This window comes from Lontra canadensis, unplaced genomic scaffold (genome assembly GCF_010015895.1).
Source record: "Lontra canadensis isolate GAN:19392208 unplaced genomic scaffold, GSC_riverotter_1.0 scaffold90, whole genome shotgun sequence".
NCBI lineage: Eukaryota > Metazoa > Chordata > Mammalia > Carnivora > Mustelidae > Lontra > Lontra canadensis.
Genome location: NW_022631084.1, coordinates 5,728,443 through 5,753,765, shown reverse-complemented (window position 1 = coordinate 5,753,765; position 25,323 = coordinate 5,728,443). Strand labels below are relative to the sequence as shown.

Genomic DNA, 25,323 nt, shown 5'->3' with positions numbered 1-25,323 from the left:
AAAGGAATTAGGCTGAGAGAAGGAAGATCTTGGTTCTAACTCAAGCTGCAATATTTTGTATTCATTTGGCTTTGACGTAAGCTTTATGAGCTTGAATTTCCTTGTCTGTAATGGGGATCATAGTATCTGTCTCTTCCCTTGCATGCTTATTTTAAGAGTAAGAAAAATGTATATACACTTACAACTGAAAAAAGTAGTATTTATTTTTTAAATTAAAAACATTTTTAAGAAAAGTAATATTTAAATATAAGATGTTCTAAGAAGGAAAATCCCTGTAAAATTAATAGTTGTTTTTACTACTTTTAAGAATGTGTAAAATGACAAGTAGACCTTCTAATCACCTTTGAAATCAATAGATCTCTACCCTAGGAAATTTAAAATCAGGCTTATATTGGATTACCCAGTTTTAAAAAAATACTTGTTTTGGTAAAGTGTTACCATTGGCTTGAATTTCTTTTAAAAATGATTATATAAATCTGTATAGGCTTTTTGATGATCACTGGGAAAACTTAGATCAAATATCACTGATATCTCTGCATAAAATATGTATATATAAATGTGCATATATCACATTAGTCATTTTTCATAGATAATCCATTAATTCAGCATGAAATAACACTAAATAATTTGATCTTCATTGGTTTATTCTAGAATAAGTTTGCAGTGAATCTTAACAGATCTGTAAAAGGTCATAACTGGAAAGATTCAGTATAATCTTAGTCATTTAAACAGGTAACTAGATAAGAATTTAAAAATAGGAATATTTCCATGAGAAAGTGCAAATAATTATTTCTAATCCCTGCTGAAGTTACTCTCTGTCTTGAGGACGTTTGCTAAAGGAGTACGACCTATTGTTTGTCTTTCTTTTTTTTTTAAAATTTTTTTTTTAATATTTTATTTATTTGACAGAGAGAGAGAGAGAGAGAGAGAGAGAGATCACAAGTAGGCAGAGAGGCAGGCAGAGAGAGAGCGGGGAAGCAGGCTCCCTGCTGAGCAGAGAGCCCGATGTGGGGCTCCATCCCAGGAACCTGAGATCATGCCCTGAGCTGAAGGCAGAGGCTTAACCCACTGAGCCACCCAGGCGCCCCTGTTTGTCTTTCTAATACCAGGTTTTCAGAGAGTTTCACCCTGTAGTTTGCTTGGTTCAAGGTCACATGCAACCCAGAATCTGCAGAATCCTAGGGCAGATCAGAGTAGTTGCTGATAGGAGATCTCTCAGAGAACAGGGACTTTCTAGGAGTTGCCCATTCCTTTTTTAGCTACACTGAAGGCATGAGGAGAGGTTTTTGAAGTCGTTTTCTCAGTCATTTATTTTAATTCTGCAGTTCTTCTTCCCCCCTCCCCCTTATTTTTACCATATGTTATATGCCAGGCACTGTGGTGCCTGAAAGATTTAAGAAGACAAGATTTTTTCCTTCTTTGAACTTATATGGTATGATAGAATAGATAGACACCAAAAGGGAATGTACAGTCAATATTGTATGGGTTACTAGAGATCTACTTTGGGTCTGAAGAAGGTACAGAGGATGGGCACCTCACACAGCCAGAGTGAAGAGGACAAAGAAAGGTTCCTAGACCTGTGGGAGTCATTTGGGATGAATTTAGAGGGAGAAGTAGGAGTCTGCCAGGCAAAGAAGATGGTAGAGGAGGGAAATCCTTTCTGGTTAGTGAAACTCATGGGCAAAGATACTAAATGAGGAACAACTTGGAGTTTACTAGGAACCTTCAGGTAGAGGCGCTTCCTGATGTGCACTTTTGAATAGTTCATACTTTCCAAAGATGTTTTATCACCAAGGGATACTCATTACTGCTTATTCAGGCTCCTACTAGATTAGCTATATTTAGTTCTTTAGCTATGTTGTACAAAAATAACACATCTATCTATTTGGGGTTGACATAGTAGAAAGGCTCTGAGTCAGAATTAAACACACCTGGGGTCATTTCCCAGCTCTGCCGCCCTCTCACCATGTGACCAGGCCTAATTTATTTAAACTACAGGAGCTTTCATTTCTTTATTCTTAAAACAGAGACAAAAATAGTAATGTTTTAGAGTTGACTTGAAGATTAAATGATATGTTTTTAAGATACTTGGGATAGTATGAGACCAAACTAGCTCCTTAGTAGATGGCAGCTGTCACTATTATATTGTTGATATAAATGTCAATTTGTATTTTGAAATATTAAATAAAATGTGTTGGATTTTAGTAATCATAGAATAATAAAAAATGCAATTTAATGTATCTAATTTACTTAGACTGACGTATTAGTCTTTTTCGTCCTATTTCATTTCTTTTTTAACAGACAAAATCTCAAATATTATCCAATGTATTGGATGCTGCCCATCGATTTATCAAGGAAGTTAATCCAGATGAACCCAAAGGGAATAATCATTCTCCAGAAGAGATTAGTAAAAGTGAGAACAAGTCCAAATCTCTTCTACAGGGGATCCACTCTGGGGTAAGCTAAAGAAAATAGAGTAGACATTTTCTGTCATACATGATCATGGAGACTGTCATTCATAGACTTAACGAGAGGCATACAGTTTTGTGGATTATTTCATCACGTTGTTTAATATTTGCATTTTTTTAAGACTCAAAAACATCTTGACTGTAAAAATCCTTTCTTTAAGGAGAATTCTTTGATTCCACTGAAGACTGTTTTTTTTATGAATGATTGTTTGACATGTTGCTTTCTGGTCATTGGGTCCATTTAAGGAAATGAATGAGTATTTGGGAGAAACATGAAAAAAAATAACACAATGAAATATAACAATTTTATTTTAGTTAGGATTTCAGAGAGGCTAAAAATACAAAACCTTGCCAAGTTTGTTTTGTTTTGTTTTTGTTTTTGTTTTTTTTTTAGGTGGTGGGCAATTTTACAATTATTTAAAATTGGACTTACACAAAATTCTGGTCATTATTCAGATTGACTACTGATCCCATGATGTTCTAGATAAGCTTTCATCAGTTCATGTCTATATTTTGTAATGGACATGTTGTAATGATTCTTTAGCAAGAAACAAGCTTCCTTGAAGTTTGATCTATGTTATAATCCTCATCCTTTTACATGCCACTCACCTTTCCACTACAGTTCAGAAATAGTAACAAACATGGCCAGTCACACAACTTCTTAGTTGGTGACAGGGTCAAGCTTGAACTTCAGTCTCTTGAGTTCTTAACCCATGCTCATGGAACAAAGAAGAAAACATGCTTTATGCGTATAGGACCTCTTTCCAGCAAAGAAACTGTGCTTGAGTTGTCCAGGAATGTCAGTGTTTTTACATGGATTTCACTTTCTAATAGAGCTGTCAATGGTGATTGTGAAGAATCCCTGAATGAGTTATGGCCTCATTATCATAATAGTGATGCATTGAAAATGGACTCTGTGCCAGACATGGTCCTACATATTTTACATGTATTATCTCTTTCTGTCTTCTCTTAATTTTTCCCTACTTTTTCCAGATGAGAAAATTAGTAACAAAGATCAGTTTTTATAAATTGCCCAAGGTATAAACGAAACTTAGATTTAAACCTAGACTTTATGACTCCAAATTATTTGCTTTTAGCCGCTACACAGAGGCTGTGGCATTAGGGGTTTCTCCTTCCTGCATGCCATTTTATGTGATTTACCTAATCGTTAAAAATAGTGATAGATCAACAGCTAATATTTGTTAAACACCTAACACTAGGCATTGTGCTTAATCCTTTCATTGCCTTATCTTATCCAATAATCACAACAATCATATAAGTTTTGCATTTTTTATTACTCTATTTAACAGATGACAAAGGCAGAGAGGAACTTAGTAAGTAGCCCTACTAGAAAGCTTATGCCTTTGCCTGTGCTTTTAATCCCTACAAGAATGCTGCCTCTTGTTCCCATAGGTGACTGTATATGCTAGATAGACCCTCTCTACTTCTCCTCCTAACTTAAAAACTACTAATTCAGTGGTTTCATCCAGGAGTGCACACCAGAACCAACTGGAAAACCATTAAAGGAACACACACATGATCAAATTCTGCCTCTCTTTGGGTGGGTCCACAGGTGTGATTTTAACAACTGCTCAGTCACGGTGGTATAAGTATTCCGGTTGGACATCACTGCTATCAACCCTTAGGTGAGCACCTGTACTCAGTGCCAAAGAGCAGTGGCTCTCTAGCTGTAATACATAAAATATCAGAAGCACTGAGTGAGTTTGTTAAAATGTGACCTTTCTTCTAGAAAGTGGGGATATTAAACCATATCTTGCAAGGATACCATGTGGCTTAGAAGGATAATGAATATTATCCACTGAATTCCATAGGCTCTTTCAAATTTCCTATTCCCTTCAGAATTGGGTAGAGTCATGTTAGGTTTTGAGTTGGAAGCGGCATATGAGAGAGAGCTCAAACATTTGAAAGCCGATGTCTAGTCTTCTGATTTTTCCTATCCTGCCATTGCTGTGAAGAAGCCAAGTATTCCAAAAAACATAGCTATAAAAAGCAGATCTCTTATATCTCTGACTCATTGGTTGGAAAGGAACTGCTCTGGACACCTGCTGTAATCCCTGCATACTTAAACCATTTTGTATTAAGCACTGAGTTTCCAGTGCTTCTTCATTAGTGCAGCATACATACATATGTGCAGTCACATTGTTTATTGGATACCTATAAATACCTCCCACAAACTCGGCACTTCTTTTCTTTCTCTTTTCCCTCCCTTCAACCCTCCCTCCGTCCCCCCTCCTCCCTCCCTCCGTCCCTCCCTTTCTTTCTTCCTCCCTTTTTTTTAGAGATAAGAGAGTGTGAGTGGAGGGGGTAAGGACAAAGGGAGAGGGAGAGAGAAAATCTTAAGCAGACTCCATACCCAGTGTAGAGCCCAACATAGGGTTTGATTCCATGACCCTGAGATCATGACCTGAGCCAAAATCAAGAGTTGGCCACTTACCAAGAGAGCCATGCAGGTGACCCTAAAACTCAGTACTTTCAAACCAAATTTACCTCTCCTTCAAAACCTATAGATGTCACTGTTGATGACAGCCTATCTTCTTGCTTTTCAGGTGAGCCAAGAACCATCATTTTCTGTAGTCATTTCTCTTCTTCCTCTGCACATCCAATTGGCTACCATGTCTCATGCAGTCTACTGTCTAAAAACTCACTAGAATACTTGGGCCCTTCTGTCCTTTTGATCTTCCAAATATGGAAATTAGCTTTTTCTTGAAGTACAAAATGTTCACTACATGGAACCTGGATTTCATTCTCTCCCTTTCTAGAAGTCAATAATAATTCCCGTTTTGTGTGTATGTATTTCTTTTCACAACTAATAATATGCTGCTCTGCAAATATGCTTTTTATAAAATGTTTTGATATTCACATAAGTACATTCTATAGCCTTCTCATTCTATATAGTGGTTGTAAAACACCCTATTTATTAGATAAAAATGACTTTAAAATGTAAGTTTAAATTTTAAAATTTCCACTGACTAGCATTTACATTATTTTGATCTTTTGCCAATTCAAAGTAGAATATAAAGAGTGATTTTGAAAAATATTTTTGCATATATATATGCAATATACTTTGTGCATGTATATATATGTGTATATATATATACATATATATACATGTTTGTGTATATATACATGTCATGTGTTTGTAATGTTGATATTACCAATTAGCTGTAACTGGTTTGGTTTCTTTGCATCCAAACTCACTATTCCTTAATTTCTCTTTCTCCCACACTACTGTGTAGAAGTCTACAGGGACTTTGACTTTCCATTATGTGTAAGTTTAACTTCCTCTGTATGTAGGCAGGATCCTTCATGATCGGACACAGATTATATTTTCTCTTATCCTACTTTTTACTACTTCAGTGTAAACTACTAATGGCTCCATGCCACTGTGCTGTTTGACTCCATGTTTTGGCATATATACCGTCCCCTCTCTCTGGAATACTGTCCCTACCACTTTTTACCCATACACCTCTTGCTTATCTGAGTTAAATAACCTGTTTCTTGCACTTGTTTCTGTTGTGGACTTTTAAACCCGTTTTTCTGTGGCCAGCAGCTGGGATAGTGACTTAAGATTCCCAAATGCCTTTTGTTTATATTCAAAATTTTGGACACATATTTAATGCTCTTTTCTCAATTATACTCGAACAGTCTGTCTGTTTATTTTGTAATCAAGGGGTGAACATAGAGAACTCTACTTTTGTATCTAGAATATACACAATGGAGATTTAGCAATTTGATCAGTGTAGGTAAATCCACAATGCTAATTCAGCATTGGTGTGGACTTTATTTTGCCTTATTTTCCTAATTTGGCCGTTTTCTCTGATCCTGTGTGTAACTACCAAATCCTACCTTTATTTTCTTCTGTGCATTCACAGTGAGTCTATATTTTGCGCTGAATTCATCCTTTCCTCTTATCGTTATGCCAAGAAGCATGTGATGCTTCATATGCATTAATTAATTTGTTCATTCTTTCAACTAACTTTTAATGAGCACCTACTTTGTGCCAGGCACTGCTCTTGGCACTGAGAAAAAGAAAAAATCCCTGATCTCATTACATTCTAATGGGGGAGAGATAGGCAATAAACAAACAAACATGTAGACTAAATTCACACAGAGATGTTTTTCAGAGAAAAAGAGAGCAGGTAAGGGAATGGAAGGTGGGGGTAAAGGGGCTATATTTGTAGGGTCATCATTTGAACACAGACCGACTGTAATGAGTGGAATGGCTATGTGAACATCTGGAGGGAGGGTCACTCCAGGTATTGGATGTGGCTAGTGCAGGGCCCTTGAGTGAGAATGTGTTTCATGGGCTCAGCACTAAGAATGCAAACATTTCTTGATAAATGAAGAGGGGAATTGAAGGAAGTATAGTAAAAAGGCAGGGAAGTACACGGTCTGCAGAGCCTTGTAGGTCCTTTTAGGAACTGGGGGTTTCAAAGGATCATTGGAAGGTTTTGAATATAGGAATGACATGATCAGATTCACATATTAAAAAAAAAAATCTGCTCTCTCTGCCATGGGAAGTTTGCTGGTAGCAGATTGAAGTAGGGGGATTAGGTTCATGGCTATTGCCACTCCCCTGGGTAACACTGGTGAATAACATGATGATAAATCCTCAGTCAGGCAGGCTCTAGTTTTAATAATTTTTGAAGGGACCATTTCTAATTGTCCATACTGTTTGAAAGAAATCAGTAAAGCATATGTGTAAGTACAACTTAAAAAATTCCATTTTAAAGTTAAAAAGTAGTGTATGATTTAAAATGCCTAATAATTAATGCTACCTATATTTTAAGATAGGGAAATTTTAATAAAGCATACTTAGATGCACTTTTAATTGGTTTAGGTAGACGTTCCAACCACAAAAAGAGCAGAATGTTCACATCCAAAAGATAGGCTCCTCTGTGAAGGGTCATTTGATGAAGAAGCTTCTGCCCAGTCCTTTCCGGAAACTTTAAATCAATGGAGAACTGGATATCAAGATGACAACGAGAAACAGAACTCACCTGCAGCAAAAGCAGGTACAGCTACTTTTATCAAATGAATGTTATAAAATAAAGTTGAATTTATCTTATTTATCTCCATTCTCTGTGAATATAAATACAGTGTTTAAAAACTGTTAGCATTAGGATAACAGTTTAATATAACTCCTCAAAGGAGCATTCACTGTACAACCAAGGATAAGTGGTTTAATATTTATAGAACCCTGACTTGAGCACTGGGGAGATTTGTGTTTGTTTCCTATGTAAATTAAGACTGTCAAATGAATGCAGAATTGGATGCTTTCAGCTCCCCCACTCCTGGCAGAACGTTTTTGTCAGGACAACTGTTCCTTTATTGAACTGTATTTATATATAAAACAAGAGGATCTGTGAGATAGAGAAGTAAAGAATTTTTTGTATGTGTCTTGAAAAAATATAGTTCAAGGACCGCTGTGAACTTAAGGGGGAGAATTGATTTATCTTTTTTTCCCCTCCTGTCCAAAGGAATATTATTTGTTTTTATTTTTCCTTGATGATTTTTGCACCCATATTCTAGACATTGAAGATTGGGTGACTGAGGCACATACTGTTTCTGTTTTACGTTTTCCAGAATCTTTTGAGAGATATCATACTTCGCAAACTGTTTGATTAATTAATTTTATTTCTCAGAATCTTATAGAGACTTCCAGTTGCTTTTCACTGAAAATAAAATGTGAGACAATAAATTTCAATCATGTATCTTTATTGATAGGATCCAATTTATGATTTTTACTTCATTTTTTTCCTGTGAAGAAATTCTCCTGATTATTCATTTTTTATATTTTTATTCATTTTTAAACATTTTTTATAATTCCTGACATCAAGGTATCACTTACCACTTTCCAATTAGAACTGGAATTTTTTCTAAATAATTTTCTTTTTGAAATATTTCCCTACCCTTGTTCATGCTGCATCAGTTTCATTAATACTTCCAAGATTTTATTTAAATACTCTCTTTGTAGCATGTATCTTAATATAATTCTCATTGATTGTGTTATTTTATGTTTTTTATTTGAACTTTCAAATTTTGATGTATTTTTTACTTTTTAGCTCTGAAAGGGAAAAGTCTTCTATACAAATACCTTTTGATTGTCTACTTTGAAAGACTTAAAATAATAAAGGGACAGATATGATACATCAGATAAGATCAGAGAAGATAAAAACTTTGTTTTTCATAGTGGTGATAACTATATTATAAGAATAACATAATGATTATTTTGCATGATTTTATTATTACAAAAAGTTAACCAAAAAGAAAATGAGAATAACCTAATTCAACCATCTAATCAATGTTAACATGTTGGTACGTTTTTCAATAGACACAGTTGCACCATCACACACAAGTATAAATGGGGTGACACTATTAATGCTATTTGCAACTTTTTTGCTTAGATTCTATCACGGACAATGTTACATATAAATACAGTTATATGTCATCGTTTGTAACTGTTGCATAATACTCTGTATGCCAAGATTTACTTAATCAGGATTTTATTGATGGATATTTTGTTTCTAATGCTCACTATAGTAAAAATAAATTATAATGACCATCTTAGCTCTTGTGTACTGGTACGATTACTTTAAAATAAATTTTTAAATGTAGAAATACTGCGTCAGGGGCGCCTGGGTGGCTCAGTGCTTAAAACCTCTGCCTTCCGCTCAGGTCATGATCTCAGGGTCCTGGGATCGAGTCCCGCATCGGGCTCTCTGCTCGGCAGGGAGCCTGCCTCCTCCTCCTGTCTCTCTCTGCCTGCCTCTCTGCCTACTTGTGATCTGTCTGTCAAATAAATTAAAAAAGAAAAGAAAAGAAAAGAAATACTGCATCAGTGATTGTTGAAGAGAAATCATTAAGATGAGGACTTCTGTTGATATGATATGTGATTTTTCTTGCCCCAGAGTATTGTATATATATTGTATATATGTCAATATTTTTCTTTTCCTGACATATTAAGTAGATAGAAAAGAGCATTTACAAAATTTGTATAGATTCTGGAGAAAAACAAAGCAGTAAGCACCTGTTCTCTCTCCTTTCCTCCTCTCTAAGAGATTGTCACTTAGATTCTGTATTTTTCATTTAAAAAAAATTTCCTTGTAATTTACTGTATTTTGTGTATCTCTAAATAATATGTAAAATTTGCATGTATTTGAATATTACGTAAGTGGAAAGCTAGTGTATATATTCTTTTGCAGCCTGTTTCACTCACTATTATTTACTGAACTTTACCCACGAAGATGTGCATAGTTGTATTTTATTCATTTTTACTGCTTAATATTCTTCTGTTATGGGAAATTACCACCATTTACCTGTTTAAATGTTGATGGGTTTGGGGGTTGATTCCTATTTTGCCATTATAAACAATGCCGGTCTGAATATTTTTGTATAGGTCTCCTGGTACACATGCACGCGTTTCTAGGATGTCTTTTCCTAGGAGTGGAATAATTGGGTCATAGGCTGCATATGTCTTTGACTATACTAGATAAAACTGAATTATTTACCAAAGTATTTGTATCAGTTTATACTCCCACCAGTAGATAAGCAGTTTGGTTACCTCCCATTATCACCAATGTTTTGTCAGATTTTTAAATTTTTGCTGCTCTGATAGAGATGAAATGGCATATTTACTTTGTGTAACTCATTACAAGTGATACTGAGTATCTTCTTATATGCTTCTTGGCCATTTAACTTAGTAACATGCTTTGAATTTTCAAGTTTTCTAGTTATTTGTTATTGACTTTTTAAAAAATATATTTATTTTTTATTTGACAGAGAGTATGAGCCGGGGGAGGGGCAAAGGGAGAGGTTGAGGGAGAAGCAGACTCCCCACTGAGGAGGGAGCATGACTTGTGGGGCTAGTTCCCAGGACCCCGGAATCATGACCTGAGCTGAAGGCAGATGCTTAACCAGCTGAGCCACCTTGGTTCCCCTCTGTTACTGATTTCTAACTTCATTTCATTTTAAGTGAACTCCAAAGTCTCATCTCCTTCAGTGTGAAAGGCACGCACTTACAATGGCCTAGAAGTTTCAGTGTTATCTCAAGTCTGTTATCTCTGTGATCCTGTTACTAGGCTTGTTCTGTTTCAGCTACGCTGGCCTTCTGACTGGTCCTCCAACACCTACTCCAACACATCCAAACATATGTCTACCTTAAGACTTTGGCACTGTCTATTGAGAAAAACACCTACCATCCCATCAGTATGAATACTGGGGCATCTCACACAAATTCTCTCACAAAAGGTAGCCAGAGACCCATCAAAAAATGCCATCAAACTAAAACCCAAGTTATGTAGCTTATGTGGCACTTTCCAGAGAGAGATGTTTCATAGAACCATGTGTACTAGAATTGTTTTCTATAAGCAGTTCTAAATAAGGGCTATCCTGTCAAATGCATTAAACAGGTAAGAGTGTGCTTCCATTAATATCACTAATCTATTTGCCAGTAGGTTCAGTTATTAACATATTCACAAGAAAATTAACTCAGGTTACCCACTGACTTTATTTCCAGGGGATGTACCTTTAGTAATGGGAGAAGGGTGAATCACAGGCCAGATGCTTTATCCCCTTCCTCCTCATCAGCTGATAGGTCTGGGAGTTATCTCTCAAGCAGAGTGGCTCCTCTTTATGCCTAGTCAGAGACAAAAGTGAGTCCTCATTTTTAGTTTCAGATTTCCTATCAAGACATATTTTGTTTGGCACTGGAAAGGAGGACCCGTAGTGGAGGGATCTCCTTTTGCTCACAGGTTAGTGCTTTCTGGAGTGTTTCTCAGAACTTCCTCCAATTGCTTTCTTTGACAAAGCTCCACTTTTAGGGGAAGAATATGGGTAGTGTGACTTGAATTCTTTTGGTTCTTTATATTGCTGGCATTTGGCTGTTCTGGAAGCTAATCTTTAAAGGCTGTGGGGTATGATGTTGAAACTATTCTCTAGTTTCAGTCTTCGAAACTAATTTTTCTCTTCCTTACTACTTCCCTTTCTTCTCCTTCAGAAGTTTTTCTTCTCCTCTTATGGTCAGTTTGGAGAGAGGGATAGTATCCAAGAAGGTGGAGAGACTGGATTTACACTGCTTTCTTTCCCAGAAATCTCCATCAGTTTTAAATATCCCTGAATAGAGGTTTTAATTTACTAGTACTTCAGAAACATCTTAAGCATCTGGAAGTGAATTGCCGTGTAGATATAAATTCATGAAGACAGTTGTCTCCTCCAAGTGCCATTCTGAGTTATTTATTTTCTGTTTCCCATAATGTGTAAATATTATTGTCAGTGGCTATGATACATACCTTTATGTGTCTTTGCATTTATAGAATATATAATGAATCTGTTCGTATTTATCATTGAAGAGAATTGGTTCCTTTTAAAAACCTTATGAATCATAAGATTCTTTCATTTTAAGGGATTATTGAAGAAAACTGTTTATATAGTCATTTAATAAATCACTAATAGTTAACATTTTGCATTAATTAAGCCTAGAACTATTGACTACAAAGCATATTTGCTTCAAAAATGGTGAGTTTTATATCTTGAGAGATTTAATTTATATATTAGTTTACATTAATTTTGTACATTATATTTATTTTTATAGACTCATTGGAAGAATGTGAAGTACAAACTAATCTGAAAATTTGGAGAGAACCACTCAATATTGAATTTAAAGAAGACAGTCTATCCTATATGGAAAAGTTATGGCTTAAAAAACACAGGAGGTATTTTCTGAAGCTTTGCATTATTAATAAGAAATATAAATGCTATTTATGTTCCTGGCTTGTGTGACATGCTTTTTTGTAGCAATTATATATGTGTGCTTCACATTTGCATAAATAATTTTAAAACAATATTATATCCCTGTGAAGCTTCTTCTATTCTAATAAGAATTTAAATTTTATTTATGTATGTTATGCACCATTAATTTAGAGTTTGCTAGGAGAAAAGCAAATATGTATGTGAAAAAAGGTACAAATATGGTATAGAATTTAAGAATGATAGCAAAAATAATGTGTAATGAATGATTATTTTGAAAAGGTATTACTCTCATTTTTTTACATTAGCATAAACTTTTGAGGTTCTACTTTTTAGAATCTACTTTTAAGTTAATTAGACCTTTAATATTATAGCTTTATTAATAGTATTCAGTTATTTTATTCAAAGACTATGTCATTAGATGTGCCATTTCATCAATTGTTCAACAGTTAAATTGTTAAATCTCAGACCAGAATTATGACTGAGTACATGCTAGAGTCATTCACATTTTTATGATCAAATAAGATCCGTATTGGGAGGTACCTTTAAAGTCTCACTTTTTCCTATAGCAGGGCTGCTCACACTTTATTGTGCCTGTGAATCACGGGCAGACTGGTAAAATACAGATTCCTCTTCAGTAGGTCTGGGTGGGACCTGACACTCTGCATTTCTGAATTTCTAACAGCTCCCAGCTGGTACTAGTGTGGGTAATTCTGGTCTCTGAACTGCATTTTGAGGACCAATGTGTTGGAGTGCCAATATGTTGAAGGTACCTGAGGAATGGTCATCAAGCTCTTGCTTCACCTTCAATCATATAAAACTCTCCCCTGAGATGGCACATTCCATCTTTGGAACTTTCTGCCTGCTGTAGTATCTCCTAGTGAGCTGTAATTTGTGTCTGACTGGTTTCCAAACATGGTCTCAACTCTACCAATTAAGCCAGTATAGAGCAAATTGAATTCTTCCTTTCCATGGCATTCCTTTGGATTTTTGAAGTCAACCCTCATATCTTCCTTGAAGCTTCTGTTTGATGACAGGTTACTATCTACTTCCATGCCCCTTTAACTGTTTTTCATGTGACATATTTAAATTTTTTTTTTAAATTTTGAAATAAGGCATACCAAGGAGTTGTAAAGCAGTATTAAGATTTCCCACATATCATTCCTTCAGCTTTCCATAATGGCAACATCTTACATAACCATAGTGCATGTATCAAAACTAAGAAATTAACTCTGATACAATATTATTAATCAAACTACAGACTTTATTTGGATTTCACCAGTTTTTCCATTGTCATCCTTATTCCACTTCAGGATCCAATCCAGGATCCACATTGCCTTTTTTTTTTTTTTTTTTTTTTCTTTTGTAATCATAGCTCCTTATCCATTACACTTCCTTAGTCTTTCCTTGTTTTTCCAGACCCTGACATTTTCCAAGAGTACTTGCCGGGTGTTTCATAGGGTACACTCAATTTGGATATGTCTGTTTTTTTTTTTTTTTTTTTTTTCATAATTAGATTGAGGTTGTGCATTTTGAGGAAGGATAACACAGAGAGGATGTGCCCTTCTTAGCGTGTGGTATCACAGAATCATACTGTCAGTGTATTTTGCTACCAGCATGTTAACTTTGAGCCTGTGGTTAATGTGGTACTCACCGAGTTCCTCCTCTGCATACTCACTCTTTTGTAAATAATGTCTTGGGTTGTTACACAGAGTAACAGGTAGCCTATGAACACTAACATTCGCATTTCAGTTTTTAATGGTGGAAAGTCCAAGAAAAAGGTGCCAGCAGATTCGGTGTCTGGAGAGAGCCAGCTTCTTGATTCACAGATGGCCGCCTTCTCACTGTGTCCTCCTGTGACAGAAAGGGCAAGGGAGCACTCTCAGGTCTCTTTCATAAGGGCTTTAATCTCATTCATGAGAGCTCTATCCTCATGAACCCATCACCTCTGAAAGGCCCACATCCTAATATTATCACTTTGGGGTTAGGATTGCAACATATGAACCATTCTGAACATAGCTCAGCCCTCCTCCCTGCAAGGTTCATCAGTCCTCTCACATGCAAAATATATTCATTCCATCCTAAGAGCTCCCAAAGTTTCACTTCTTCTAGCATCAACTCAAGTCTAAAGTCCAAAGTCTCATCTAAATATCATCTAAATCAGATATGGATAAGATTCAATGTGTGATACATTCTTTTTTTTTTTTTTTTAAAGATTTTATTTATTCATTTGACAGACAGAGATCACAAGCAGGCAGAGAGAGGGGAAGGGAAGCAGGCTCCCTGCTGAGCAGAGAGCCTGATGTGGGGCTCGATCCCAGGACCCTGAGATCATGACCTGAGCTGAAGGCAGAGGCTTTAACCCACTGAGCCACCCAGGTGCCCTGTGTGATACATTCTGAGGCAAATTGCTAACCATGAACCTATGAAATCAAACACATTATGTGCTTCTAAAATATAATGGTTGTACAGGCATGGGATAAATATTTCCATTCCAAAAAAAGAGAAATAGGTTATAAGAAAGGAGTAGCAGGTTCTAAGCAAGCCTGAAATCCAACAGGACAAATTCTATAAAACCTTAAGTCTTGAGAATTATCCTCTTCATTGGTGTTCTGTACTCCAAGGCCCATTGGGGTGAAGGTCCCACCATCCAGACACACTAGAATGGGGGTCCTGCCTTTCAGACACACTAAGGAGTGCCCCCATAGCTATGCTGTGCTGGGGCTGGGACTCTCAAGACATTGGGTGTCTCTGCCTCCATGGTTTTGGGTGGTCCCATTCCTATGATGGCCCTGTGTGGGGTCACATCTTGTGGCTCCCTTGGGCTAGAATCATGTGGCATTTCTAGTTCGGGGTTATAGGGGCTTCCTTACCCTCATAGTTTCACCGGGCATTGCCCCAACAGGTATTCTCGGCTGTGTGGCCTGGAGCTTTCTGTGCCTGCAATTGAAGGGATAGCCCTGATGATTTTTGAATTGCTTTTGGAGGTCATTTTTCCATTGTCTCTGATGAAAGTCACAACTTCTATCTGGGTGATTCTGATTAATCTCCATTTCAGATGGCCCTTTGGCCATTTACTTCTTGTTCTCGCCTGAATAGGCCCTCTCATTCTTTTTCAATATATATATTTTGAGAATATTCTAAATATTTAAGTTTGCTTATCTTTTGGTTAATAATTCTGTCTTTAAGTCATTTCTTCCTTCTTACTTTTTACTATGAGCAGTCAAAAGAAACCAAGCCTCTTCTTCAACACTTTGTTTAGAAATCGCCTCAGCCACAGAACTAGTTTCATCACTCATAAGTTCTACTTTAAATAAAACACCAGGACAAATACATAGTTTAGCCAAGTTCTTCGCTACTTTATTAATGAAAATTGCCTTTCCTCCAGCATCCAATAATATGTTCCTTATTTCCATTTGGTATCTCAGTAAAATGGCACTTACCATCCATATTTCTACGGACACTTTGTTCAGGATTCCTTAGGTATTCTGTAGGGAGAGTGAGGCTTTTCCTCTGTTCTCCTCTTTTTGAGTCCTCACCAAAATTGCCTTTAAAGTGCTTTCATAACACTATTGTTTTTTTTCTAGTATGAACTTTAAACCTCTTTCAGCCTCTACCCATCATGAGTTCCAAGGCTGCTTTTACATTTTTTTAGCAACATCCAACTTCTGGTACCAATTTCTGTCTTTGTGCATTTGGGATGTTGAAACAGAATATCATAAACTGAGATGCCTTAAAAACAACCATTATTTCTCAGAGTTCTGGAGGCTGGAAGTCCACGATCAAGATACTGGCAGACTCAGGGACACCTGGGTGGCTGTTGGCTAGGGATTGGCCTTCGGTTCAGGTCATGATCCCAGGGTCCTGGGATTCAGTCCCACATGGGGCTCCCTGCTCAGCAGGGAGCTTGCTTCTCCCTCTGCCTGCCACTCCCCCTGCATGTGCAGGTACACACTCTCTCTCTTTTTCTCTCACAAATAAATAAAATAAAATCAATTAAAAAAAAAAGATACTGGCAGACTCAGAGTCTAGCGATGGCTTGCCTCGTGGCTCATAGGCTCTTTTTGCTGTGTCCCCACATTGCTCTTTTGGACCTCTTCTATAAGGGCATCAGTCCCACATGGGGGCTGTACTTTCATAACTTACTCACCTCCCAAAGAACCCACCTTTTAGTGCCACCACATTGATGTTAGGATGTCAGCATATGAATTTTGGGAGGGAGCACATTCACATCATAATAACTAATACGGGTTTTAGGGGAGATACCGTGAGATGATATAAAATGCTGTTTTTCCTTAAACTTTCCTCTACTAATTTTAGTATATCAGTGGATTTTGCCGGAAGCAGAATATCTGGGGATTTTCTATTTCCTTCATTTCTTCTATATTTACTAATTAGAATTCTTCAAGGAAGAATATTCCTTCCCCCTTCCATTTATTTATTCTGTTTATTTGTGTAGACTCCGGATATATGTTTTATTTTTTGGATTAATATCCCATACTATTGTTATTTATTTTGTGACTCAAATAGTTCTTGTCTTGACCACTGAGAGCTGATTTAGTTTGACTCCTCTCTGCTTTCAACGTGGTCTCATCCTTTTTTGTTTGTTGGTTGGCTTGCTTGTAACATCTCTTTATTTTTCTGACACTCAAGATACATTTCTGTGCCCTAGACCAGAAATAATTTTTCCAAATAATCTTGATTCTATTTTTTTTTTTTTTGAAAATGGATTCAGAAACCAAGATCTGGATTATAGGTATGCTCATGGCTACAAAGGTACCACATTGCCTAGGTCTTCTCAGAGAACATCTAGGAAATATATGTAGGTATACTTACCTACTATAAACATACAGCCAAATTTATTTCTGTATCTATCTACCTGAGTACTTATTAAAGTAAATGTGAGTGTACTCATATCTCTAACTCAAAACCAGCATCACATTCTCCCTTTGCTTATATGTAGTTTCTTTCACCTACAGTAAGAATCCTGCCTTTCATTACCTATGATATATTTATTCATTTATCATCCTGTGTGTGTGTATATAAATATGCATATAGTATACTACTATATATGTGTGTGTATATGTATATACATATATATTACACTACGACACACTGTTTGTGTGCAGTGCTTTTTATCTTTAGCCCACAGTATACAGTCCAAATCTTTTCCTTCAAAGTTGCTGAGGCCATGGCCCTCATTTCTTTCTCACCTCCTTTAGAGTAGTTCTGCCATTCACTTGGTTATGTCTAAATGCTGAGTACTTTTAAAAATTTGAATAGCATAAACTTGTATATGATTCTGTGGGTTTTTACAAATGCCTGGAGTCAAGTGTTCACGATAGTACCAAATAGCACAGTTCCATTGCCCCCAAATTTCCTTTTGCTTCCCCTTTGTACTCAACCCTTCTTCTCCAACACATGGCAACTTGCCTTTTTCTGAATGTCATGTAAATGAGAGCACACAATATGTAGCCTTTTGTGTCCTTTACTTGGCAAAATGCATTTAAGAGTCATCTGTGTTCTTCAGTGAATCAAAATCCTCCCCCGTAATTGGGGGAGAATTTCATCATCCTGATGTACAGTTTATCCATTAATCTGTTGAAGAACATCCTGCTGATTTCTAGTTTTTGGCAATTATGACCAAATCTGTTAGAAACATTTACAAATAGCTTTTGTTTGAATATAAGTTTTTAATTCCCTGGGTAAATACCTGCAACTGGGATGGCTAGATCATATGGTAAGTGCATGTTTATCTTTATGAGAAACTGTCAGACCATTTCTGCAAAGCACCTGCACAATTTGTGTCCTTTCCCACAATGTGTGAATTCTGGCCGCTCTCCATCTTTGCCAGTGCCTGGTAATTTCAGGGTTGTTTGCTTGTTTTATCGTTTGTTTGGTGGTGGTCATTTTCATAGGTGTATAGCTGTATCCCCTTGTGGTTTACGTGGCAGGGTATTTAAGTTCATTCATATACTCTTCTGATTATTCCTGTACAACTGCTGTCCAAGCTGTCTATATCTCTTATAAAGTGTAATGCCCATAATAGTCTTTTTGGTATGAAACTCAGTAGTGTGTACCTGTCATTTAGTCAGTCTTCAATAATATCTGTTTAAATTTTGAGGAAAATCTGGTGAGGTAGTCTTCTTTTAAAAGATGTTTACCGTTGGGGCGCCTGGGTGGCTCAGTGAGTTAAAGCCTCTGCCTTCAGCTCAAGTCATGATCCCAGGGTCCTGGGATCGAGTCTCGCATTGGCTCTCTGCTCAGCAGGGAGCCTGTTTCCCCCCTCCCTCTCTCTGACTACTTGTGATCTCTGTCAAATAAATAATAAAAAAAATCTCAAAAAAAAATGCTTACCTTTTATTTATGTGGCATGATCTTTCAAACAAGCATTGGTTCCAGGGTCCCAATATCCAGACCTAGGTCACCTAGGTCACTGACTACCTAGTTGTTTGTTCATGGGCAAATCCCATAAAATATTTTGGTCCACATTTTTCATCTTCAAAATTTTAAGTCTAGAATAAAGAATCAATAGTTCCAATACTCTGTTGTCTAGGTTCTATAAGCCTTTGGTTCAGCGCTTTGCTCATTAAATAAGGTAAATTTTTACTTTAAAAGGAGTCCTGGATAATTGTACATTCATGTGCATTTGTGATTGAGTTTTTTGTATAGTATATTTGTGTCAGACTGGAAAGAGGTTTCTGGTGGCCAGGTGCCAGTTTGTTTTGACCTTTACTCTTTAATATTTTCCATCACTTAATTAAATTATAGATGTAAGATGTCATGCCCATCAAATTTGTCAAGACACAAAGCTGAATAATATAATATAAATATTTAAATAATATAAATATTTTGGAGTGTTCTGATATGTACATTACGTATATTAAGATGCACTTAGTCATAGACTGCCGGATTATCAAATTTTATTGCCTTTGCAAATTAGGAGAAAGGTTATATAAAGTAGTGGTTAAGAACATTGACTTGGGGAGGTGGACTCCTTGGGTTCAAATTCCTCTTGTGCTTTTACTACCTGAATGACTTTGAACACTTTGATTTACTTCTTTGTGCCTCAGTTTTCTCATCTGTAAAATTAAGATAATACTGGTACCTACTTAATATTACCTATTAATATTTTAATACCCCAACTTAGTTAGAATAGAGCCTGGTAAATTTTAAGATTTGTATCAGTGATACACAGAATTATCATTAAGAGGACCCTGACTTTTACATGAGGACTCCTTGAACTGGCATGGTCTGGAAGGGCTGTAGCTACTTACATTCTTGATTGAAAAGTACCACCTTCCTGATAATTTGGGAATATCCTCTGGAATCAGATGCATAATCTTGACCTCTGAGAATTCCTGTGTTTTGTTGCCTTCTATATGAGATGGCCATATCAGATCTCGTTAACTGGGTGATAAATGTGACAGCCAGAACATACTGCATTCACATTGTGGAAGCAGATTTTATCATCCTACTGGCTTGGTGAAAGTTTAGAAGAATATCTTTAGGTTCCCTTAGTACCTATCAACATGTTATGGAGGCTGTGATACAACACACATTCGTATATTAGTGTTTTTTAAAAAAGATTTATTTGAGAGAGAGAGAGAGAAAGAGAGAAAGAGAGAGAGAAACATGAGAGGGCAAGGGATAAAGCAGATTTCCCACTAAGCATGGAGCCTGATGGAGGGCTTGATCCCAGAACCCTGAGATCATGACCTGAGCTGAAACCAAGAGTTGGCCACTTAACCAAGTGAGTCACCCAGGGGCCCCCATAAATTAGCTTTTTAAATAGTGTAGTATGTTTCATGGGCTCCATGTGGCTTCTGCAAGAACGCTGACTTCTATCATACCTTTGATTTTCATCCTAAATGAATAATAGTAGGACAAGCAATTGAGAAATCTTGTGTGGGGGTTCCTGGGTGGCTCAGTCGATTAAGTATCTGCCTTTGGCTTAGGTCCTGGTCGAGCCCCATATCCATTTGCCTGCTCAGCGAGGAGTCTGCTTCTCCTTCTCCCTGTGTCCCTTCCCCTGCTTATGCTCTCTCTCTCTCTCTCTCAAAAAATAAATACATTTTGAAAAAAAAAGAAAAATCTTGTGTGATGTTAATTTAATTTATAAAATTATTTTAGTAGATTAAGATTCTGTTATACAATCATACTTCTGTGAATTAGAGGCATAGCTTTGCTTTCATCATTAATTTTGTATACTCACTTGTTTGTGAAATAAATCAAGATCTCATCTGGGAAAATTTCACATAATAGATTTTAGTCTTACAATTCCTTCTTTCTTGTTTTGTAGAACTCCACAGGAGCAACTTCGAAACATGCTACCAGATACATTCTTACCTCAATGTAAAACAGCGAGTGAGGCACAGTGTTCCCAGAATGAAAGTGATGAAAATAGTGATGGTTAGTTCAGACTTGTTTGATATTCTCTAATTTATCATTTCAAATTTTACACACTAAGCATTAGTCAGCATCTGCATTTATTTATTTATTTATTTGTTTATTTATTACTGTATTATCTTCAGTTGGACTATGTACCCTTTGTCTCTAGATCAGGATCAAGCACACTCCTCTTCCCATTCCACAGATTTACTTTGCCTTAATTATATCATTTTATTTATTTAAACATTGAATGTTAAGAAAATGTGTATTTTAACTTGAGGTGGGGAAATTGATAACATTTACATATTAGTGTAGATGCACAAGAGAACATTATTCTTTTATTGTTGACTATATAACATAGTCAACTATTTGAAGAGAAGATAGGGAATTATCAGGTGAAATATATTCTTTAAGATATTATTTCCTAATCTTATATCCTAGTTGAGGAGACCAAAGTACAATACCCAGCGCCTTTTCTGACAGTAGAAGAACTAAACATAGAGAGACCTGGGCCATCTCTAAAAATAGTTGAACTGGATGATGTAAGTGCATAATGACTACTCTGTTACCTAACAAGAAATTCAAAACACGTAATTACAACTATGTATTATATTTAAGAAGACTTTTATCATAATTCAACATTGTTTGGAAGGAAGTTTATAAGAGTTTGAATTAAATATGTTGAAAGGAGTAAAACAGTATTATTTTTAGTGTAGGCAGTACATTTCTGAGCTGTACTGATACTGTGCCATTTTTGGAAGTGTGTAGTGTGGGAAATGTACTACTTTTAACTTATATAAATGTAGTTTAGTGTTTGTTTTGCTTAGGTCTTTATGTTATCAATCTTTTTAAACAAAAATTAGTCTCCTAATATCGTATCTATTTAATATAATTTGTATATATGTTGTTTCTTGAACGCCATCTAATATTATTTTCTATTTAAAGGAAAAATAGTACTAAGATTTAAGGGATTTAGTATAATAATAACTTGGATACAAACCTGTAGAAGACACAAAGTAAAATCAACTGGAGCTTGAGCCAATCAGGGGTAGAGCTTATGCAGAAGGTTTAAGTTTTGACAAAACTTAATGTGTCAGCACATTTCTGACTTTCTAGTTATCTGGTAGCTGAATATACAACTTGTCCTCAATATTTCTCTCCCTGTGGTTCTCATAGAAAAAGACTAGAAGAAAAGAAGTATCTATTTAAGGACCACTTTCTTCTTTAGGTTAATAACTTCTGCTCTTTTTGCATGTATGCCTAGAAACATTTTAATTCTCTTGGATAAATTTAAGATATAGAATAAATAAACACATATGCTTACATATATGTGTGTGTGCTTGTCATTATTTTGTTGATGCACAGAGTAATCTTATAACATGCTGTCCAGAGAACTAAAAACACTTCAGTCACTAGCCTACTTGGCACTTAGTAGTTACATAATAAAACAGCTGTTAGTGTTATTTCTAGGTGTGGTAGTAGCGATAAAATGGCTGACACAGCAAATGCCCTCAACAAATAGTTGTTGTATTTGTTTAGTTCTTCTAGAACTCATGTTCTATGGCACATAGCCAGAAAGCTAATGACATTATTTGTAGGAAGAAAATTCTCTAAATACTACATACTAGTTAGCTGGTTAATGTATAATACATTTATTGAATATACTGATATTTTTACATGTATTTAATAAGACTTATGAAGAGGAATTTGAAGAACCAGGAGACACAGTGCCCTACAAAGTTGAGTTAGCAGATGCGGACAGTCAACAAAGGTAAGATCTTGCTAACTCACTTTTGATGCTTATTAAAAACCTACTCTCAAAATCAACTATCTCTTTAAATGATAAATTCATGGTGTAAAAAACATGTGACTTCAAAGTTAGAATATATTTTACTAAAGCCATGTTTAAATTTGTGTACAATATTGCTAATATTTGCCAACATTCAATAGTAAGCAACATGGTTATAATGATATGTTTATATTCTTACCTAGTATCTGCATTATTTAATAAATACTTCTGATTTTAGCATTATTATTTGAAGTAACTTATCAAGGATGATGAGTGTCATATAAGCTTTCTTCTTTTCTCCAAAGATACTCTTTGAATTGTTCTTATTTTAGTTTGCTATGAACCCTAAATAAAAAGTTATATTAATGATTAGTTTGAGAGACAAAAGAGCTCCCAAACTATAGATTAGTTACTAGGTAGATTTTACTATGTGATAAATAAGTATAGTATAGTATAGTATAACAGCTCACTTTGCAACTTTTTTTTAGAATTTTGTCATTTCCAAGTGAAAAATAATAGCTGTATCTGTTAGTAATGATAAAAGGACTCTGGGTCTTCTTTGCTGTTAAAACTTTAGCCAGTGTTTCATGTGTTTCGATTACAAAGTATTAAGTTGGGTAAAGAGCAGAGTGAGAGTCCTGTTAAGTAACTCCTATGCCAATTTTTTGCTTATACGTTCACATCAACGTAAGCCCTATCAGCATTTTGGAATAGCAGTGGGCCTAAGGGATATCCTTGGACCTGTCCCTTTCTTAAGGGAAAAGACCCATGTTTGGACACATAGACCCAGATGTCTAGCAGCCAATGTGCTTTTGGCAGGAGATAACCTTATAGTCAGTAGATAAAAGATTTGTATGAACTACTGTATTCCTAAGAAAATGAATGACGTATCTGCTCTCTAATTTGGTTCTTTTATATGTCTTATCGCAAGTCCTGCTTTGACTTCCACATAGGGTATTACAGAAGGCAGAGAAAGTTACTGATCATGGTTTGGCAATGGTTTTGTCTCTTGGGTATGGAGGTGACTGTAGAGTTTCTTCCCTTAAAAAAAAAAAAAAGATTTTATTTGTCAAAGAGAGAAAGAAAAGGGGAGCACAAACAGGGGAGTGGCAAGCAGAGCAGGCAGAGGGAGAAGCAGACTGTCCACTGAGCAAGGAGCCCAGTGTGGGACTTGATCCCAGGACTGAGCCTGAGGTGGGAGTCGATCCCAGGACCCTGGGATCATGACCTAAGTGGAAGGCAGACACTTAACCAACTGAGCCACCCAGGCATCCTAAGTTTCTTCCTTTCTAAGGAGAACCATAAAGAATCATAAGTGACACAGTAGCATAATCCAGTTTTTATGGTGGTACTACGTAAAGCTTGCATATTGGATATTATAAATATTAGATTCAATTCATAGAAAGTGTTGTTTGAATTGTACATATGCAAGTATATAGTAGCCATCATTAAAAATTGAAAATAAATATCACGTATTGCTTTTTAACCCACTGAGCCACCCAGGCACCCCCCTCCCTTTTTTAAAAAGATTTTATCTATTTACTTGATAGAGATTACAAGTAATCAGAGAGGCAGGCAGAGAGAGAGGAGGAAGCAGACTCCCCGCCGAGCAGAGAGCCTGACGCGGGGCTCGATCCCAGTACCCTGAGATCACAACCTGAGCCGAAGGCAGAGGCTTTAACCCACCACATATTGCTTTTTGACTCTGATAGTTCATTGATAAACAAATAAAAAGTTTATTTAAGTAATAAAACCCTAATTTTACCAGATTTCAATGCACTAGTATGTAACTCTCCATTTTTAGAAGAAAGAATACAAAGAACAAACTTATTTCAGAATATTTTTTAAAAGAGGTTTTCAGTTGACATTGTTCAATTAAATCAGATCTGACCAGTTACTTCTTTCTTTAAAATCCATAATACTATTTAGTTATTTGTGGTTTAGAATGTGTCCACAGTAAGGTTAAAAAAATATTAAATTAATGTGAATAACCCTATTCCCTGAAGGTTTTACTGTAATTTTAATAATGTGGGCCTTTTTACTTTCTTTTCTATATCATTTATTTCAATTCTTCTCTTTTGCTTACCCTGAAACATGAAAGTTGCACATTTCATGATTATCAGAATACTTTTCTGTATGAAACTGACATCCATCAACGTCATGTTTCCACCAAGGGAAAAGCAGACCTCTTACATCTTCATCTGAACAACAGCTCTTCTTACTGTAAAAATAACTCAAAAGGTAACTTTTTTCCTTGTAGATTAATATTATTAACAATAAATGTTGGCAAGTTAATAAAACCAGTAGGTATTGCAGTGTGTAAAAGCTTTTCTTATTATGCTGTTTAAGCCCCCAAAATGTAGTACTTAGAAACACTTGGTTGAAAATATAGTTTTCTTGCAAATACTCTCTTCAGTCAATGGGGAACGGTGTCTGTAATCAGAAGAAAAGCAGGCAATGTTGGCTGGTCTGTCTAAAAGTTACTGTGGACTGAGCTAGCATTTAAAAGGTTACATGGGCGGGCTTTTAGTGAAGAAAATTTAATGGACACCTTGTTGCCTGCCTTACATTAAATCTTTCAAAATATTCAAATTTGATGTAAAGTTTCACATAATTGATAAAACCAAACCAAACCAATCATTGTATTTATATATCTACATTGTTATTACTAGTAAGTTCCTTAGAATTTATAGATTAGAATGCTGGGTGTAAACGTCTGGTTTCAATTTCCAGATGGTGAGAGCACCATTTAAAGACAGTCACAATAAATTATCTTAGTCTGGAAGTCAAATTTCATTTCTATTTCTGTCTTAAATCATTGTGTGACCTTGAACATGTCACTTGCTTTCTTAGATTGCATTTTCCTAAACTAAAACATAGGAACTAGATTATTTCTAATCTGCCTTT

General features: G+C 35.9%; 1 protein-coding gene across 4 annotated transcripts in view; it reads left to right on the top strand.

Annotated features, from left to right (window-relative positions):
* Positions 1 to 25,323, top strand: part of ZBBX (zinc finger B-box domain containing) — a 112,205-nt gene that overhangs the window by 57,449 nt on the left and 29,433 nt on the right. For all 4 annotated transcript variants that reach the window (XM_032836087.1, XM_032836086.1, XM_032836088.1 and 1 more), the window contains 7 exons: positions 2,302 to 2,457; positions 7,330 to 7,504; positions 12,082 to 12,202; positions 20,539 to 20,648; positions 21,069 to 21,169; positions 22,319 to 22,398; positions 24,518 to 24,657. In XM_032836087.1, the coding sequence (XP_032691978.1) occupies positions 2,302 to 2,457; positions 7,330 to 7,504; positions 12,082 to 12,202; positions 20,539 to 20,648; positions 21,069 to 21,169; positions 22,319 to 22,398; positions 24,518 to 24,657 (883 nt within the window). The remainder of the gene's footprint in view (positions 1 to 2,301; positions 2,458 to 7,329; positions 7,505 to 12,081; positions 12,203 to 20,538; positions 20,649 to 21,068; positions 21,170 to 22,318; positions 22,399 to 24,517; positions 24,658 to 25,323) is intronic.